The following is a 21,482-nucleotide window of genomic DNA, read 5'->3' on the forward strand; positions in this document are numbered from 1 at the left end:
TCCTTTGGATGTTGTGTCCTCTCTGCGGGCATTCTGACTGCGAAAGAAGTGGTTGCTTCCATAGCTTGGGCATGGCACTGAGACTGAAGCGAAACCACCTGCACACCACTCCAGCAAGTGCTTTCTGATACTGTTGTAGCATTTCGTTGCTTCTGTTGCTGGTATCAGCAACAGGTCTTGATGTATCAGCACTCTTGCAGGCAAGTGGCTCCCGCATGCTCCCACCTGGATTTATTTATGTGGATCCTGCTGGAGGAAGGACGCAAATGGAAACAAGTGGGTACTTTTACTGACACTTCATTAAGTTGACTTTTTCCTCACCGAAGTGTGCTTTTGGGACTCTGCCACCCCTTCTTGCTCTGGGGAGCATATGATACCATGTGCCTTAGAGGATCAGCAGTTGCAAAAGAAGATCAGCTGCTTTCCTGGAAATCTATGGAGATACTGCTCCAAAGCTGCAGTGCCAGGATATTGCCGTGTGCCTGCTCACACACCTGTGTTCAAAGGACACACTACCCTGTGATGGGTAGGCCTCCCTCCCTGCAATTGTTTTGGTCACCAGCTGGATGATTATGTGTACATAAATCTGAGAGGATCTTAAAATGCTGCTCTCGAGTTTGGTTAAATTTTAGTATTAGCTAAGGTACTGAAGATGAATTGAATACCTCCTCAATTTTACATGATCAGTTATAGCTGGACCTCCTAGTATACTGATGAGTTTTCCCTATCATGGTCTGTAGGCTACTATCTCTGGGGGTGTGTAAGATCTTACTGGTTATCACAGCTGGTTTGTACCTGCCCTGTATGATGGTAGAGGAAGACTCAGTGTGACAAGGTCTTTAAATGCTTAGCTTGTTTCATACAGGGAATGGGACACCTCTCAAAGCCACCACATACAACAGTCTGAGTGCAATTGCTAAACCTCAGCTTCCCAGAATAATTTTGATATTACTGGCAAATATAGCTGCTGGACAGATGAGTTCCTTGAATATCCACAGAGGAGATGCAGGTAACCGGATTATGCATTCGGAGGACTGGAAAAAGAGCAGGGGGAAGTTATAGGTCTGGAGTTCAACACCGAATGAACATTGTTACAGGTTCCTTGCAACATTTGTGTACCAGCAAAGAAAACATCATCATTGTCCAAATAGCAGAGAGAATCAGAAACTTATTAATGGAATTGCACCAATAGGAGCTGAGCTGGGACAAGCATTTGTATTTTTGCTTGACAGAAATCATCTGGATTAGCAATGTAAGTGACTGCATTGGGCTTTACTGAGTTCAGCAATAGTGTGGGTAACTGAGTATTCAGTGCAGTGCAAGGTAGCTGTTGTAGTCACAAATGCACCCAGAATTTGAACAGTTTGAAATATCTTCAAAAACTAAACAACAACAACAAAACTTTATCCCTAGATTTCAGGTTATTTATTTCAATGAGTATGAAAATTGTAATCCAGTAAAACTCAGGGAAATCGCTGTAGTACATTTATTTTCTGCTGCTGTATTTTTAATCTTATTTCAGTTTCAATAAAATGATATTGTGCATTTCCTCTCATGTTGTTTTTCCTTTGGCCCATTGTTATCTTGCTTCCGAGTGAAGGGAGGAGCAGAGATGTTTTGGGATGCTGGGTAGGGGAACTGAAATGTGTGGGCGAAGAAGGGGCAGATTCTCTTGGGGCAGGGAGGCGGGTAAGTTATGTTCAGAAAATAAATCACTAGCCACTACATTTTCTGGCTTGGGTGCTGTCATGAGAACCTGGTGGGAAATTCCAGAAAGCCATTGTTAGCATGCATCTGCTGTAGTAGCATTGACCAGGCATGGCAGTGCAAGTTCAAGATTTGCAAGGAAGGTGCTCTTTTTCCATGGCTTCAGCTTTGTAGGGAGGATTACTTGGTGAAATCCTGGGCCTCTTTCAAGAGTAAGAAGGGAAGGTCTATTTGTGAGGATTTAAAGGTGAGCTGTAACTTTTTATTTGTGAGAGGATTCATCTGCCTCTTTCTCACTTGCATCACTGACAGAGTTCCCATTACTCTGCATCAGTGTTTGACAATATTTTATTCAAGACATACTGTTCTTACTGCTGTCACCCAGAAACGTCTTGATTTGCTTGTATAGGATGTGATGGAGTCCAAATTGATCCTCTTAGCTTCTGGTGAGCCTCATTGGCACGGGACCACTCGCTTATGCAGTCCAACTTCAGAAGTAGTCTTTACTGACTCCAATTGGCTGTAACACATTCATCAGAAGTCCACAAGAGTAACTTTCTCTTAGTTCAGGACCTCAGATAATAGTCTCATTTTGGGATTAGAGTTGAGTTGCCCACTGAGTCCACAATACTATAGCAGCTTCTTAGGGCGTATGCTTTGTTCTTGAGAATCTGCCATGTGCAGGATAGTGTATCTTCAGAAGACAGTTTTTCTAGTCCTTGCCTATTTGCAAAATCTCTGCATTATATTCAAGGTGCAAAGATGATCCTGAACCTGATCGTCCCTGCAGGCAGAGCTCCAATGTACGTAACTGATGGAGGGCAGATCATGTTAGCGTGTCCCTCAATGAGCGTAGTGTATCTTATGTAAATGGGAGAAGTAGAAGAGATTGCAGAGACTAGTTCTGCTCAAGTTGAAGATAGATGGATAGGCCCATGCAAATGTAATGCAGGACACTAACACCAACGGGAGGACTCAGCTGGAACTCAACCTGCTTTTACTGGGGATGCTTCACCAAAATCTCTGTAGCAATTTAGTCCTTTCAGGAGTAGGTCTGTTGTTTTTAAGGAAGGTTGGTTCAAGGGCGCATTTTACTTTATGTAGCAGGACTTCTGGTTTTTATTGCTATCTTGGCATCCACTGCTCCTTGCCTACAGCACTGGGGAGCAGTGGCTGGTGATACTGTTGTGTGTGTGCTTTATCTACTTCATCAGGCAAATCACCAGCACAGATGATGCTATTAGTTTCAAGCAAACATTGGTATAAAAAGTGGCATCTTCAGAACTTTATTGTTAAATTTGTTGAAGCAATGGGTGGATTTACAGTCGGGAGGATGGAAGATGTGGCCATGCAAGGGGCACAAGGCAGTACAAATTGCAGTGTTACAGCCCCTTGATGCCTGCACTAGTTAAGCAATCAAGATCACAATCATACTGGTATCTTCACCATTCTTTTTCAGATGAGAAGAAGCAGATGGTTGCAAATGTTGAGAAACAGCTTGAAGAAGCAAGGGAACTGGTATGTTGTGACTTTTCATAGCCTAACCACGAACTGCTGGGGAAAATAATGGTATTATTAGAGGCTTAACATGTGATGCTTAATTTGTGATGTCCTAGAAGTATTTAATATATTGGAATATTAAATAGTATTTTTGAAATACTTAATATTTGAGAATATGAAATACCCAAGAGAAGTGTATCAGACATTTTAATCTTGTGTTAAGTGATTTAAGGTTTGTATTACTACTGCAAGCTATTACAGGTTACTACAGGCTTTGATTTATGGGTTAGGTTTTATACTTTAAGAATTGAATTAAATATTTTTACACCTGGAATATTTTTTTCTTCTAGGATCCATTCATCTACTTGATTTAATCTGTCTGGTTGTCTTGTAGGGTAATAGGTCTTGTTTTCTCTTTCAGCAAGTGAAGGAAAAAATATTTAGCTGTCTGAGGTCAAGGAGGTAATAGCAGTGTGAGTTCTTCATCTGGGAAGACCATATATGTTAACTGCGCATTAGTGGTCTGCGCTGCCAGAAGAAAGCAGTATAGATAAAGCATCTATGACTTTTTCTATTTTTGTTTCCAGCAACCTGTCATGTACTCCATCTGGAAGGAGTATAAAAATAGAGTTTGTAGATGTGGACTAACTGAGCAAAAGTGTAGGTGACAATTGAGATTGACTTTATTCCACATAGCCAATAGTTCTTACCCTGAAGCAGCTTTTGTTTATTGCTTTCAAATGAGTTTGGTCTATCTAGTGTCAGAAATGTAATCTGATTCTTGGGATAGGGAAATGAAATCAGTTCTGCTAGACTAAAAGCTGTTCAAATTGAGCAACTCAAATCAATGATTTGTTTATTAACGGAATGGTAATATTGAAACTCACTGTTTTAAGATTGTGGCATAGAAAGAAAAAGGGTTGCTGTGTATTTGTTGACATACCTTGTGCTTTTAGTCTAAGGATTGAATTAGTCTTGCAGGCAGAGCATGTAGCAGCACAGGGAAATTGCAGCCTGGGTGTTCTGCTGAAAAATAATTCAAATTTCGTTCTCTATTCAAAGTAAGATTGGAAGGAGCAGAAATTGAGTTAATGGTTCATTGCTTTTCTTCTTATGTCAGAAAAGAGATCATCTGAATTTGTATTTATTGTGAGAGTAAGAATTAAATTATTGTATCTGCATTTTCATCCTAATGATGATCTTGATTTCATGTACTGACTTCTTTCACGCTTTTGTTTTAGATCTTGTTGCTAATGCTGCTAGACAGGTGCTTAATTCAATTACTGGCTTTAAGCAATTACCTTACGTGTTTGTGATTAATGTCAAGGCTTGGGTTTAAAAATCAATTTGAACAAACCTGCTAATAACAGAACTGATTAAAAAGATCCCCTTTTAAACTAAAGGCTACACTAGAAAACCAAAATAAACCTAATTCCTTGCCACTGATAGTTTTCATACATTGGTTTGCTTCTTTGTCTTGTCTGATAAAAGATTTGTTTAGCAGATTTTATTTCCTAATTGGTTAGAAAATAACTCTCATGTGTTATAAATATAATTGTAGAGACATTTAATTTACATTGACTAATCACTGATTGTTTCAAATCACTGTCTGCTTTGTTTGGGTAAAATCACTGGTGTAGCTGACTTGAGCTATATGCAGAATTGACACCGAAATTTTTAAGATCCTCAGGCTGCCTTTTAAAACTGTAGCTGCCAAGTAAGAGATTTCTGGAGAGTAATTGTGTCATTCTTACACGCCTTGCAGAGTGTGATGGAGTCATTGAATGTCCCTTCCAACTCAGGTTATTCTGTGATTCTATGAATCCCTGAGTTGGAAGGGACCTATGAGGATCACCAAGTCCAACTCCTGGCTCCACACAGGACCACCCAAAAATCAGAGTGTATGTCTGAGAGTGTTGTCCAAACGCTTCTTGAACTCGCTCAGTCTCAGTGCTGTGACCACTGCCCTGGGGAGCCTGTCCCAGTGCCCGACCGCCCTCTGGGTACAGAACCTTTCCCTAATACCCAGCCTGACCCTCCCCTGTCCCAGCTCCATGCCGTTCCCTCGGGTCCTGTCGCTGTCCCCAGAGAGCAGAGCTCAGCGTCTGCCCCTCCGCTCCCCTCGTGAGGGAGCTGCAGGCCGCCATGAGGCCTCCCCTCGGCCTGCTCTGCTCGGGGCTGAACAAACCAAGGGACCTCAGCTGTTCCTCACATGTCTTGCCCTCTAGACCCTTCACCGTTTTCGTAGCCCTCCCTTGGGCACTCTCTGTTAGTTTTATGTCCTTCTTATATCTTGGTGCCCAAACCTGCACATAGTGCTTGAAGTGAGGCCACATCAGTACACCTGAAAGTTATGTTTGCTGGGTTTTAAGAAAGGTGAGTGATAAACTTAGATTCAATGAGTATCTAGAATGTGCTAGAAGAACTAGAATTAACAAAATTAAATAAATACAATTTGGCTACGTGTTATCTGTCTTTATGCATTATGATGATGTGCATACCACAAACTCATTGCAGCTATTTAAGTTTAGTGTTGCAAATGGTAGGTTATTCTTACTTAGACACTTTTTTTTTTTTTTTTTTTTTAATGTAAATCTCTATTTTAGCTCAAGGACTTCAGAATCAGAATACAATAGTGAAGCTTTACCAAGTTTCATAAAATGCTAACTGTCCAGAGCAATTTCCGTGTGGGATAGCCCCTGAAAGTCCCTACTGGAGGGGGAGATTTATTCTAGAGTCTCAATACACAGCAGCAGCAGCACTACCTTACCCTGTTGTGGTTTTGAGTAGAAATACCAGTGGCTGCTCTGCTTTATGCTGTACTCAGTGCTGGGAGTGTACTGGGTGTTGTGAGGAGCAAACCCACTAGTTTGAACCCCTGAGGAGACTTAGGGATGGGGCCTGGTTAATGAATCTTTGCAGGAGTCAGGTGCCAAAATGCTCAGCTTCACTCACCACAGGGGTGACATGTTCGAACATGAGCAGTAAATGTAGTTTGGATTATAAGGTTTTCTGAAGGAAACTTCAGTTTCTATGGATGTTTTGAGATTTAAGTGCCAGGTTATTTTTAGTTTTTTGTAGGATCTAGCCCTATTTTTGCTTATGCATGAAAAATACTATTTTGACAAATAAAGTGAAAGTGAAGGTGCATGAAATGAGGTTGCATTTAGGTTGACACCTGCTTGGATCACTATCTTCTGCATGAGTTGGCATGGAAATTTATCACCCCAGGCACAAAATGTACCTGTTTAAACGCATGATGACACACAAAAGCAAACAAACAAACAACAGGTGTGAAACTTCAGTCAGTTCAAATGTGAATTCTTCATCATTACCTGTAACATTTCCAGGAATATAATGGGTGTGTTCCTAGGGCCTTACACTCTCTGATACTGACTTTTGGAATGAAAATTTTGGATTTTATAGACCATGGTCTGATCCTTGCTGCAAATTCTTTATTCGTATGACAAATTGTTTCATTTTTATTTAATAGATAAGAATTAAGACTTCATTAAAATATCCTGATCTTGCCCACATAACTCTATACACGTAAGAGGAATGTTTTCTATGCTTATGGAACATTTGAGATCAAATATATTGATATGAAATGATAAGAAATAAACCATTAACTCCAGCTATCAGTTTAATTTATAGTACCCCTTTGGAAAGTTATGCCTGAGTGAAAGAACTGGGTAGAACTAGAAATAGCTTTGTACATTTTAATTCATTACTGACTATTTCATTAAAGTCTGCTTTACAGTTAATTATAAAAAACCATTTTGTATAATCAGAATAGATCAGGCTGAATGACTTTTGAGTATCTGGTAATTCAATTGATTACATTCAGATGCTTTTCTCATGATACAAGGATGAAATTTCAAAGCATAAGCAAGTGATTACATAGGAATAAACCATAACTGTCCCTTGTGAAGACCCTTAAACAGCAGCTTGGGACCCTAATTGACAGACATTTCTGTTCTGGTGCTGTATTGCTCAGCTGAGCTCAGTAGGAGGTGAGTAAATATTTTTCAGGTACCTACAGCAACCAAGGAGAGGTATTCTTTTGTCTTTTTAAAGTAAGTCAGAAAGATTTTTAAAAGCAAGTAAGGTATTCTTCAGCTATACAAAACAAAATTCCTGAACAGCTAGCATGGTGTAAAGGAGGTTCCTTGACCCAGCAGTCAGGTAATTAGTAGGCTGGTTTATAACTCCTGATTTTCTGTAATTCTGTGCCATATTCTTTTGTTTCAGGCCCCTTAAATTGGAAAGAACAAATAGCAAAAATGTTTGAAAAATAAATTCTCTGATGTTTTATGCATTCAACTGTATTTAACAATATTTTCATTATCATTCTAAAATTCAATTATATAATACACATTCTATAATACACATCTGTGTGCATATATAATGCACACAGATTTGGGATGTAGATTTAAGCAGCCAGTTGAGAAAGCTCAGGCTATTTAATAATTCTGCTGACTAAGCATAGAAATACAAGAATTATTTTATTAAACAAAGAATCTATTGGTAAATACAATTTTAGCATTTACGTATGTTATATATACGTGTGTTTATATATATACACATATGTGTGTAATATACATGTATTTACAAACTGTGTGTGTATACACACACACGTTTTATATATATGTTTGTGTTTATCCAAAAATAAATAAAATACCTTTGCATCCAAAGGTTTACAAAACCACACAGCAATGTGGAGGTAGGCTATCTTCTGAATAATGTACTTAAAAGTATTCATCACATCTGGCACTGAAATCCAAAAAGGTTTGAACAAGGTTTTCTAAGCATTAATAATATTAATTTTGTCTTTTGTTTGTTGACTTCAGGCTGTGCAAAGATTTTGATAACTTGTTCCTATATTAGAGGATATACAACATTTCTTGATAAAGAAACAATATTTCTTGGTATTTGTGAACATCTAGGTAAATCATAGAATCATAGAATGGTTTGGGTTGGAAGGGATCTTAAAGGTCATCTAGTTCCAACCTGCCTGCCATGGGCAGGGTCAACTCCCACTAGAAATTTATCCTTGCTTTAATTATCCCTTTGATTTACATATCCCTTCCTTATTTTTACTTGCTAGCTTGAGCAGATGGAGCTTGAAGTTCGAGAGATCCCGCCTCAAAGTCGGGGAATGTACAGCAGTCGAATGAGAAGCTACAAACAAGAAATGGGAAAACTTGAAGCTGATTTCGTGAGTTTTTAACATATCACATGTTCAAATAAGATGGCATCCGTGAGATATTTTTTTAAAATGTAATCAGTTATTCAGGCAACTGAGTGGGTGTTTTTGATTAGTGTGTGAGTGAAGTTCTGCATGTATTTTTCTGTATTTTTGGTCAGATAAAAACTTAACTGGGGAAGGGAAACTTTTATTTTTGTAGCATTCTCAACTAGAGTTGGTAGCCTTCTGCCCCTTTGTCCCAGATCTGATTTATTTCTGTGACGTTAAACATCGGGAGTGTTTATGCTGTTGGAATAACAGCTTGTAACCTTATTTCTCAAGGAAAGATTGGTAGAATGTTAGAATTAAAACTTAAAATGTAACATAAGTATACTCTTCATGGTAAATAACAATTCATTTAATTCAGCTTGTTGTAATGTGAGCAGTAACATGAAAAGTGGTGTAATCTCCAGTCCATGGAATTTTTGAATATAATTTAACTCCTATGCACTGCATTTCTTAGTCTCTGCTATTTCTTTTCCATTGCACCTAGAGTTTTCTTGCTTTTGGAGAAACCTGCTATAAATACTGCATTTTTCAAGTAACGGACACAAACTAACAAGATTCCCTTGTCTAGTTCTTTCTGCTACAATTATCAGTCCTTTTTTGTGACTGGGATTTGCTTTGAATAGATTTACATAGAGACAAAACCGTTTCCTCTAAAGTCCTGAAAAGTTCAAAGAGATTGCAAAGTGTAGGAAAATGCTTTGTTAATTGGCAGCAGCTCAGTTCCTCCAGGGTGGAGAGAAAGAAATAACTGTTGGCAGTATTTTCCATTCACTAGAGAACTGTGAATTTTCTCGGGTTGCTGGCAGCAGTTTATCCCTACAGGGGAGGGGAGTCAATGTTTGTACCTGCAGCCAGGAAATCCAGCTGACTGTCACTCCTCTGTGCTTCTGCCAAGTTGAAGAGTTGCACAAAAATGTATTAGCAGGAAGATGTCTGCAATTCTGTAAAGTTTAAGGAATTTTAGGATAAAAAGACTTGCATCAAAATTTTAGATGATTTCATGCTGTTCTCCTCTAGGAAGTGTATATGGTCTTATTGGGTAAGCAGTGGCTTCCAAAAGAGAGCAATTTCTAGTCAAGGAGTGAGTGCTGTTTACCTCCTCAGGTGTAGGAGAATTCCCTGTCAGCATATTTGTTGCTGGCCAATTTCTCCGTGCAGCTAGAAGAAAGGAGCTGGCACTTCTGTACTCCCAGGCAATAGGGAATGGGGGAATTCAGAACTGGACCCTCTTTATGGAAGAGGAGAAATGAGCATGTGTGGAAGAAATGTGTCAGAACACTAGGACCTGTGATCGGAAGAAGGTAAGTATTTGCTCAGAGTGAGGGAGCGAAAAATGGCACGAGAAAGAGGAAGGAATAAATTATAAGAATGGGAAAAGTGTCTCGAAATCCAAGGATGACATTCAGCAAAAGATCAAGGGAAGAAAGTGGAGTGAATAATGAAGTAAAATAATGGGGAGGAGGGGACAAGCCAATGGTTGTGCTTGGAAAAAAAATCAGTTGTATAGAAAATAGAATGTTGTTATGATTAAATTTCCTGTATAATCCCACTTTCTAAGAACTAACACATTTTCTAAGTTTGTATCTGTGGGTTTGAGAATCTTTTTGTCTTACTGTCCAGTCACATAACAACTTGTTGGAAACAGTATAACAAAATGACTCAGTTGTGAGTTCAAAGAAGAGGAGGAAGGAAAAGAAATGTTATTTTGACTCTTTAAACTGCTCTGGCTGAAGGGCCACTGAAGGCAGGAAGTTGAAAATGTTTGCTGAAATTAAAGTGCTCTGTGTGTTCTGTCTGAATGTTGTCCTGAGTGAGTTGGGACCTGTTTGATTGTAAGATATTTTTTAAGAGCTTTAGCAGACCTTTAGAGAAAGCAGATTGTAGTGTTTCTAAAATGAATTTGCTTTTATAGATGAAGGGAAATCTTTAACTGGAAAGATTCTGGCAGTTTCGGGTTAGGATCAGCTTACAGGTTTGCTGCTCAGAGTTCTCAGCTCTTCCAAAAGGCATGCAGATGTGAGTTTGCAAAGCTATGTGACGTTCTTTATAAACGGGTTGGAATCTCAGCTGGATCGCATTGTATTTGGCTTGGCCTTTCTTCCTGTGCAAAGCACATGTGTGCTGAAGAGAGGACATTTCTCAATCACCGTGAAGTGTGTGTTTTATTTATAGAAATAATCTCTGTGAAATGAATTGCAAAAATTACATAAATCAGTATATACTCTTTTAAAACAAGTTCTATGTTTCAGACAAGAAGTGAATGTAGATCTGGAACTGGAACTTTTATATTCATCATAATGACTTCTGTTTTTGTGGTTCTTTGTATGCCTTTAACATCTTGCAAATTTGCCATTACCCAAGCAGTTATGGAGAACAGCAGCACAGCAACATATTTGAAAGTTAGGAGAAGTAAATGAGAGGTATGTAGACTGTCCACTGTTTACTTGAATGATGTGGTTAGTTTCATGCACGTTACCATGCCAGAAGTATATTCTGAAAAATATGGATTTGAGCTGAGTTGAGCTACGCTTTGAAAAGATAGTCCAAAAATCACTCATCTGTCTCTATTTAGTTTTCTGATCAAGTAGGAACAAGTTGCAAATAGAAATTTATTTCCCCTCATTGCTAAGCCTCATTATCTTGACTCATGCACACAATTACTCATCAGTGGTCTGCAGTCCAGAGGTATGTCTGGAGGCAATGACTCCATGCACCGTATCCCACATGGGTAACTGGTTACAAATGGTATTAGAAGAGAAAAAAAACTACCTTACTCCATCTTGTTCTTCCGTGTTGGAGAGGAACAGTGGTAATGAATAAAAGGATAGCTCAATTTTGTCATTAAAAGTACTCAGATACCAGAGCACTGTGATTATGTAGGGGGAAAAATTAACAATGAATGCACTGCACCTCAGCTGAAGCTAGACAGTTATGATTCTTGCATCTGGGCAGTGCAGCCTTCCTTGGGAAGGATCCGTGCATGTAGCAAGCAGTTCTGATTTGGCTGTGCCAGGTCACACCAAATTGCTGCCTGGCACAGTTCCAGCAGCAGATGCCTTGGAAGAAGCATAAGAAGAGGGCAAGAATGAAGTGATGCTTTGCAAAACAGAACAAAACAACAACAAAAAAAACTGTATACATATCAAAAGGCCAAGTTTCAGAATTGCTTACTATGCCTGATTAACATGTATCAAAACGGAATTAAACTGTTTGTTAAAGCTTATGTGTTTTTTGTTGTTGTTGTTTGTTTGTTTGTTTGTTTGTTTTAACCTTGATTTTATTATCTTATTTTCAATAATATATATCAGCACCGTGGGTACTGATAGGTATTGAGAAGGGTAGTCGCAAACCTTTGGTGGCTGCCGGGCTTGTGCCCAGCGCAGGTATGCCGGACTGCGGAGGCTGCGGTAATAGCTCTATCTTGTGGCCCCAAGTGGAGTTGCAGACCACGTACTTATGCTTTCTGGATTCATTAAATTTTGGGACCACCTACTAGAGTTTCTGAAATTCAGGCCAAGCTTCCTATGAGCAGCTTTTTAGCGTTATTATTATTATTATTATTATTATTATTACTTTCTGCACTTGAAAAGGCATCATCATTGTGAAATGTGTCATTTATCACAATCATGTAATTTAAGCTTGTAAATATTTTTTTTTCTCAATTATTCCACATGTAGAATGTCCATGGTGACTGACTGCATGATGTAAGTTATAAATGCAAACAAATGCCTATATTTTATTGTAACCTTTTAACTAAATGGATTTATTTTTCAAATAGGCATTGACCCCCAAAATAGCCAGTGATCTTTAAACATTGGAAATACACGGTGGTTAAAAGGCTGTCCAGATTTTGTAAATGCATTTTGATCTGAATTTATCCCAATTTGCCTGAAAGTGTAACTATTTGAACAGCAAATGTATGGTTATCTGAAGCTCAGAGTTGATGTATGAGGCATTCAAATAGATAGGTAATATAAATACACAGTAAGACCATATTATGTAGTAATGTATGTATTATAAAACATGAGTACCACACAATCAGTGCTGAAAGTAGGATAGGATATTCCGTAAGAAAAATGGCCATCAAACAGAGGAGGCGTAAGAACTGTTCTATTCTATCATGGTAGCCCAAAGGTAAAATTTGAGGGTAGCATTTGTTATCAGTCTATGAAGCAGAACTTCTTCCTGATAAAGACTTAGAGTTGCTACTGGTTTTGGTAATTTTGACCTTCAATTTAGGATCAAAAAAGGGAAAAGCCACAAATATACTGTACTAAACTGAACAAATTTGATACGGTTTTGGCATTTAGTTTCAGTTCAGTCAGGAGTGAAGATACATATTCATATTGCATAAATCCCACAGGTTCTGTTTAATAAAATAGTTAAAATGACAGCTACTGTTAAACTTTCAAAACATTTAAGGAGATAAGCAATGGAATTTCATTAGATAAAGCTAGGTCTTTTGTGGGGCTCTGAGTTACCACCTGAGTCCAGGAGCTGACCTGAACAGCTACAATTGTGCCAGTCATATGCTGGTTGCTTTCTGCCAACACCACCACCCTTATTTCAGGTTCTGTCACCTACCCAGACAAATAATCATAAGGCTATGAGCTTAATGAAAGACACTTGTCAAAACATGATTCAGAGACCTGCATCTTTATCACCAGCATCTTCCTTAGCGTTCCAGTTTGAGCTGCTTTGCCTACTTGGCTGTTGCTGAACTTTGCGCTAACTTCTCTGTAGAGGAAAATTCCACGTTGTATTCAGTTTGTTTTCACTTCTGTTCCCCACCTTGGCAGGTTTGTGGTGGAAGAAGGTGGAAGCATTATTTGACAATTTGCTATTACTTACACTACTGCTGCTTTAAATGGGAAAAAGTCGAGGCAGGATAGAATATATATACATATATTAACTTTCAAGGCTTAATCTGAGCTTTTAATGAAAGATTAGGAGATGCAATAAATTAGACTCCATGAAGAAAACTTACCCTCATTTATTTACACCTTCAGAATATTTTTTAGTTTTGTGTGGAAGTGCAGAGAGGGAAGGAATTTTATTTCAGCTTGAAATTTACTCGTGATGACATGCTTTTCCTTAGAGGAAAACGTGAAAGACAGGAGTTAACATGCTTGATTTATAATTAACCTAAGGGGTTAGATCAATTTACCTGAGATTCCTGAGAGGCCAGACGGGTGAAGCACACCTTACTTCCTGGGTTTTTAATACAATACCTGTAGGTATGGTTCACAAAGAACCCTCCCATGTTTGACCAGTAAGGTACATCTCAGAAGATGATTTGTGAAGATATTATATTACTGGATAAGGTCAACCAAGCAGCAGATTTTAATTGTCTATGAAGTTAATTCCTTAACCAGATTCTTCTCTCAACCAACTTCCCTCGATGCTCTTAGGAACTTTTGCACAGCTCTCTCCAGAGATGTTGCTTCTTGGTTTATGTGTAGGGACGAGACTGGCGAGTTTTGTGGTATGTAGTTTGTTGGTCCTTCAGCAACTTAGTGACTATCATGGTGGAGATAATGCACCTGATTTTATGAAAAAGCAGTTTGTGGAACAATAGTGTTGGCCCAGTGCGTACAAAAAAAGGCATTTTTAGCAAATAGTTTGGTGAGTCTGGTAATTCTTGTGTTTGGCTGGGGGCGCTGTATGAAGGGTATATTGACCCACAGTGCACTGTAGGCATTCATGCCTTTCTTTCCTTTCTCCTATCTCACACAAAAAAGTGTTTCTTTAATAAAAGAAGCCAAAAAGTGGACTACAGCAGAATGAAATCTTTCTGTAAAATATGTTTTAATGCAAGTAATATAAATTCAGGATGATGTCAGCTCTGGTATAGTAACACATGCCTTTTTCACTAAGCACACTTTCTCACCTGGCAGTTTTTAGACATGTCTGGGTGCCAACTCTCATCAGCCTTCCCCAGGTAGAGCAGGATTGTTTCTCTGTTTACCACATAATTTGTTCTTATGTTAGAAATTCCACTTCTCAAAGTAGTAGTATTAAATCTGAGTGCCAGTCTTCCTTGCCAATGTTGGAAGGAGCAATATATCTGCTCAAAATTACTTATAGCCAGCTGAAGAGCGAGGTGAGTTCTTATACAGAAGAGGATGAATTGTGCTTTTTGGGTGGGGAAAGGGAGGAAGGCTTTAATGTTACCCTCTAAGTGATTTTATATATTAGTCAAGTGATACTCCCCTACCTGCCATCTAAAAAGCAGCAAGCTGTCGTTGTCCTGCTTTTGATAGCAGCAGTAATAAAGACTCTGCAATTGGAACACAGCGGGCGGTTGTGATGATGAATAAAGCAGCAGAGAGCATATCTCACTCTCCTGTCATCATATTGCCTCACCTGCACTCATATAAATAGAATTTTCTTTGGTTGCTATCATGAGTTAAACATAAAGATTTCAGGAAAAACCAGCAGATAAGCTGAGCAAAAAAAACCATCATTTTAACATGCTTACTTTTTGGTTTAGAACTACACTCAAGTTCCTTATTGTGATTCTTTTATTATTATTATTATTTTATTTTGTCTGGCTACAGAGAGGCTAATTTGTGTTTGACTGCAAAGTGGGGAAAGACGTGCTACTGATAAAGGAAAAAAAATAGGGAGAAGGTATCGTTTTGACACTGGATTAGTAGTTACTGACCTCGGATTTCTTGGTTTGTTTGTTCAAGGACTAACACTAGATGGCACTGTTTGTTTGCAAAGCAACTGCTTTTTTTTTTTTTTTCTTTGGTAGTAACTGAAATTACTGTTTCATGAATAAAATATTTCTGGTGGGATTTGCATTTCTATATTGGCTGAAGATACTGTGTTGAATGTTTTATTAACCAGCCCAGTGCAACTGTCAGCCTATTAAAGAGATCCAATGGACCCTGTTTAGCTAAATAAACTAAATAAATCCAATTCGTCAAATTGTGTTCCTGGCTGTTTATTTTCCATTCTTTTGATGTACAGTTTATTTTAAGTTAAAGCCACATAGTTTTAAAAATTAATGTGAAAATAGAATTTAGTGTTTGAAACATGAGGAGACTAATTGCCATGGTCAAACCCAGCTTTCCTTTATGGTGAAGTAGCAGTCTGGTAAATGGCGAACTTTCTGTTGGTAACTGATTAGCTGTCCTATGTCAAAAATTAGTTTGGTTAACAGATGGCTAATGGCTATTTTTTTTTAATTTATATTTTTGGCTGCATGCTGGGTTCTGTTGCTTTCATAAAATGAAACTTGAAACATAGGCAGTGCTGTTAAAAGTAGCTATTTCTACCCAACTTCAAGAGGTTTGTTCTTCATTTTGATATTTTCTCAATCGGAATTCAAGGGGAAATTTTTATATGATCGTTACATATTGAATGCTTGTTGAAATTCCTATTGCATCATAGGCAAATATTAGAGTATGAAAAAATCTCTTTGCATAACCAAATATATTGTATGTCCGGATGTCAAACAGCTGTCAAACATTACAAATAGTGGCATTCATTATATCCTGCTAGTACAAATAATATTTTAGTTACCTTATTTTTTGCTGAAAACCTTCACCATAGAATATCAGATTTATGATAATACATAGTAAAAATTCTTCTGTGACAGTTAACAATTGCTGTAAACGCAAACGTATTCTATATTTCTTAATAAGGGGAATGAAGAAAGTGGTAGATGTGTTCTCCCATTCTTTCTGATGATTTACAGGGTGCTGCTTTAGTGATGTTGTGTGTTAACTTTTGTGCATTTTACAAGAAATTGAAGTTGCCACATGTTAGGTAGTTTTATTTTGCTAATCTCGGGTTTCCAAAAATGGCACATAAAGTTCAATGTGATAGAAAGACATTTAAGTTACATTGCTTTGGTTTTGTATTTGTATTTTGTTTGTTTTGTTTTGCTCTCAAGAAATCCGCTCTAGTGGATTGAAAAGCATTTCTGAAATATAAACATATCGGTGTGAACTTCACAGTGTCAGGGATACTTAGGGACAATGATGCAGTCCATTCATTCCGTCGTTATTTTCCTGCAACTTACAGATGAATTTAACTGAAATTGAAAATTTTGCTTCCACCCTCTCCCAGACTCTAACCCAAGAACAAAGTAGGTGTTTGTGCTAATGCCTTCAGTGTTCAATAGAATCTTACTTCCTTATGTAGGTAGAATTTCATTTGTCCAGAAAAAAAAAAAAAATTAACTTCTTAAATATTTACATTTTAATATTTACAAGTTGCAAATATTTAAAAAAGTCATTTAATAACCAGGACATGCAATGTTAAACTCTTTTCTCCCAGATAAAACCTTCCCATTTTGTGCTCTGCACTGGTGCTTTTTAACGCAACAGCATTGAGCACAGAAGGAACTTTATGGTTCTTTAAAACTGGCTAGTGCAGGTACACAGAGATGGAGTTTTACAACAGTGGAGTGGCCTTGTTTCTGGCGTAAGGCTTGGTGAGGAAGGAATATAAAGCAAAAAATGCAGCTGGAAGTGGAATAGAATTTTTTTATTTTTTATTTTTTTTTTCTCTTGTAATGTTCTTTACTATCTGAAGCATATGGACGAAGTGTGAATATCTCTGTTCTTTTGTTTGGTAACTTTTTATTTGTATTCTGCAATCATTTAGTAGTCAGTCCCAACTACAGTCAGTTTCCCTTCGCAAGCTGCTGTACAAACCACAACAAAAAGTGATTCTTGGCCACAAAGTCTGTTTAAGCTTGCTGTTCTTACATACTTAAAGGAGAAATCCCTGCAAAGACTACTTAAGAATAAGTTGCGCATTTGACAACGTAATGCTTGTCTCCATTTACAACAGGTGGATCAAGTACAGCACCTCCCTTACTTTTCATCCGATTTTTATAAACTGCCATTAGAGTGCCCGTGCCAGGACAATAAGCCTTTTCCAATATGTAATAATTACTGCAGAGGTTTCACTCCTTAAAGATTTGATCAATGAGCATTAGAGTAGAAATAAAAAGAGCAGACAGTAATAAAAGGATGTAAGAGGTATAAGAGGTGAGTTCTGGGATCAGTAATAGAATAGAGTAATATTCCCCTGCTAGAGTACAATTTAACCATTTCTGACGGGTTTTATGAGGGGGAAAAAAAGAGGTGGGGGGGGGACACAGCCTTTTTGCTAACTTTCTGGGTTTGGCGCTTAAAAAAAAGGAAATTGGGGGTTGTACCTGAACTTTGTATATTCCCTATTGAGTGGCATGTCAAACATGTTTTTTTTTTTTTTTTTTTTGCTTTGTTTTTTTTTTCCAGAGAAGTTAAGATCAGAATGAGTAAGGATAGTGTTTGCCAACTTACCCTGGAAGCATGTTGGGTAGGACTTTGGAAAAGACCAAAATAACTTCGGATCTGCTCAACAGGGACTCATGTGCAAAGCCTGGCAAGTCAAAGGAAAGACTCCCCCTGTTTGGTGTTGGACCTTAGATAGAAAATGCGCCTATGTTATAAAGTTAGCACCTTCCTCTCCATTGATTCATGAGTTCCTAGCACCTTCCTCTTCACTGATTCAATGGCTTTGAGTCACAGTCAGACTGTATCCTTTGTTATGGCATATCACCGACCAGGAAAAAAGTGCTACTTAATATTTGATGTAAGAGAGAATAATGACATTAATACCAAACCAACTTCTCTTATCTGAAAACTTGAAAAGTAATTTATTAAATCTATAATGATGGCTGGTATTTTAGAAAATGTAACTGCAAGCATCTTGACCGAGGCATGCCTGTTTTGTAGAGCACCTAGCACAAGAGCACTTCTCATCCACAAGTACAGCTCTTTGGCACTCTCAAAATGAGTATTAAATAGAAAGAACTGTGCAAAGAACTGAGTTGGTATGTTGATATGTTTCTTATAATTATTTCTGTTTGCGTTGTTTAGGAAATATAGGTTAGTTTCAATATTATTCATTATTCTATTAACATCTGTCTTTGAAACTAGAGGTTTTATTTATTTTTTATAGTATTTAGCATCCTTAAAAAAACACTGCTATTTACTGAAAATTATGATGTGAGTAAAACTAGTAGAGGTAAGCTTCACTATAATTTTTAAAGTTTTTTATTTAAAAAGTATTTGACTTGTCATGACTGCATTTGTGTATTGTTTTGTAATTCAGTGTTATTAATACCCCAAGTGACCATGTGATTTCCTCTTCTTTCTGCCCAGCCTTCAGGAGACATCAGACTCTGCGGTTCAGCTGTATAAGCTTCCCACAAAGTTAGTTCAGTCAACTAAATCAAAACAAAAAGTTATAGAAAGGTCAGGATTAAGTTAGAGGTTGCTAACCTGAATCGCTTTCCTAGCCTTTTTAAGCCCTTAGTGCTCCTTTTGTCTTTTCCTCACCTTCTATCACGTTGTCCTCCTGTTAGATCTTTATTTCAGTGGAAGGCACCTGGGCTGCATCTTTCTTCCAACCCATACTTGGAGTCAGTTTCAAACGTGTTTTTAAGGGCCCCTTTTTCCGTTCATGGGCTACACATACTGTGTTCAGCAGCGCAGATCGGTGGCTCAGCATTTATGCCCTGTAGAGATCTCAGTTTAAAATGCATGAACTTTAGAATAAGGAAAATTTGTTCCTCTCCCACCACAGTTTCACTTTTCTTTTTCTGCTTCATTTTCTGGGACAAACTTGAAGAGTTTTCTCTTTTAATTCATAGCCACAAAGTACTGGGTTGCTAAGGTCACTTGCTGAGTTTCCTTCTCGGCAATCTAGCACCAGTTCTCAAGCTGTTTGTATCTTTAAAAAGTCTCTGAGCTGGGGCCTTTTCACCCACATGGGGCTTCATGTACAGGGGTGTTTGGTTTGGCAGTGCTATGATATTGAAGTGAATCCCCCAGTTCTCCTCACTTACTGCATGTGAGCATGGATGGGGTTGCTTTTGGAGAAAACAAACTGGAAACTCTGTTTTGGGTGTGTACCAAACATCCTCCAGCCCCAGTGGGGAAATAAGGGTCAGAACCAAAGCCTGGTGTTTCAGGCAGCTTTGAACCATATGTAAAATGAGGATGTTTGGTCAAGAACTAAGCTAAATCTCCACAGCAGAGAAACTGTAGTGGAAAAACACCAAGATACTATCTTTTCTGCTGTAGTTAGATGTACCATTTTGGAGCAAGAATGTCTTTTAAGGTCCTTCCTTCTTTAGTAGAAGTTTCAGGGCCTTTGTAAATTTCCATTCCCTTTCTCATATATTTCAAACAAAAGAAACCAGGGTACGAGGTCTTACAGCCTGAAGTCTGGTTATTAGCATGTTTGGACTGCTTTCATTTTTGGAAGTTTTCATTTCAATTACTATGGAAAGATCACTTGTGATGGTTCATGTGTCAATTCTTTCATTTGAAAAACAAAGCCTCTTATTTTCCATTATATCCAATGCATTTTAAAGGTCCTCAGCACTGAATTTATGCTATCAACAAATAATTAGTGGCTGATCCTTATGATATTCTGTATCCAAGTCCCCAGCCTTACTCCCTGACATTTTGATTTTGATGCAAAAGTGACATGCATTAGTGAAATCCCTGTTATCTAAGCAGTAGGAAATCCAAATCAAGTATTGAAAACTATGTTCAGCAAGTCTGGCATATTCTAAGAAATTATTATCCTTTTCTCTGCCTTGTAAATTTAATGGGATAGTTAAGAGACTATGGCATGCAATAGTCCTCAATGTCCATATTATCAAATCGTAGTATCAGCTTGGTTATCTACTTGCTAAAGAATTACATGTCCTGTTTCTTGCAAGGAGATAAACTGTCAATTACCAGCCCACTTTCTGTACCCCCCACACCCTTTAATCTCTTTTGTAGTATTTGGTGAAATTTGGAATGGGTTTGGCTTGGGTGTTTGAACTCATCTATGCAATGGAGTTTATCCTTGTTTTCAGATAAATAAGATTTATTTATTTATTTATTTATTTCCTGTATTGTGAGCTGTGAAAATCTGGCTGGAGTGCCTCACCGATGAGTTGTTTGGCTGCGTGCTTATGGTGGGAAATTCTTGAAATCTGACCAGGCTGCCCTTTGTTACATTTTTGAGGGCAATATCTAGAAAGAAGTGAGAGAAGGTTGTCCTTCTGACATGATAAACAAAAAAGGGGGAACATGACAGTAGCATTCTTCCCGAAGCAACTGAATCAAATGCCTACTGCGGGACGTGGAAATAAATGTATTGCTTTGCTGAACTGCGGAGCTGTACTGAAAGTTTCTTGTGCCTTCTCGTATCTTGTGTGCAGGCTTCATATACTCTAGATAACTTAGAAGAAGAAATCTTTGGTTTATGTTTAAATACAGGTGAACAAGTCTGTGGTGTTTTTGTTTTGGTTTGGTTTGGTTGTTTTGTTTTGTTTTTAATATAAAGCAAAACCCTCTCCCCTGCCCAAAACAGTCAAAATGAATTTCGCATTCTCCAAGAATTATGATCTGTCTGTAGACTTCGCTGTTGGACACATCGCTTAAAAAATAGCCACATGGAGAAAAATGCTTGATGCACTTATTGGCAGAGAAAAGCCAATAAGCCCAATTTGATTCAGGAAGCTGAGAAACATTTTAATAACTTTTTGACGTTTTCGTAGTCCTTATTTACCTTATCAATAGTTATGGTGACATATGATTGTCAACTTTTTATATTAAACCAAACTAATAAATTAAACATGTTGTGTTTATACCTGATGAAAGCTGACGTTTTGGAAAGGTGCTAAAATATACTGACAGGTCTTGTTCATAAACTCCTTTGGTATAAATATGTAGATGACATCTTTAGATATTGTTTGTACATAGGCTGATAGGCAGGAAACGTTGACAACGTAACAAATGCAAATGTCAACCCCACAATTTAACCTTTCTGTGTAGGAAAAGATGTTAGTTTTAAGTTACATGTATCTTTTAACTTTATTTTCAAAGTTTTTTTTTTGAGCCTGTTATCATTGCCGTTTCATGTGCCACTGAAAGTAACGCTGCAATAAGAAAGATTTGCACTTAAGAGCTTTTCTCTGTGGTGTTCCTACTTAAATGACTGCAGC

General features: G+C 37.9%; 1 protein-coding gene across 6 annotated transcripts in view; it reads left to right on the forward strand.

Moving 5' to 3' along the window:
* VTI1A (vesicle transport through interaction with t-SNAREs 1A) overlaps positions 1-21,482 on the forward strand; it is a 276,546-nt gene that overhangs the window by 4,255 nt on the left and 250,809 nt on the right. For all 6 annotated transcript variants that reach the window (XM_035330467.1, XM_035330469.1, XM_035330470.1 and 3 more), the window contains exons 2-3: positions 3,167-3,225; positions 8,315-8,425. In XM_035330467.1, coding sequence (XP_035186358.1) covers positions 3,167-3,225; positions 8,315-8,425 — 170 coding nt within the window. The remainder of the gene's footprint in view (positions 1-3,166; positions 3,226-8,314; positions 8,426-21,482) is intronic.

The sequence above is a fragment of the Oxyura jamaicensis genome, chromosome 6 (assembly GCF_011077185.1).
Source record: "Oxyura jamaicensis isolate SHBP4307 breed ruddy duck chromosome 6, BPBGC_Ojam_1.0, whole genome shotgun sequence".
Taxonomy (NCBI): Eukaryota; Metazoa; Chordata; class Aves; order Anseriformes; family Anatidae; genus Oxyura; species Oxyura jamaicensis.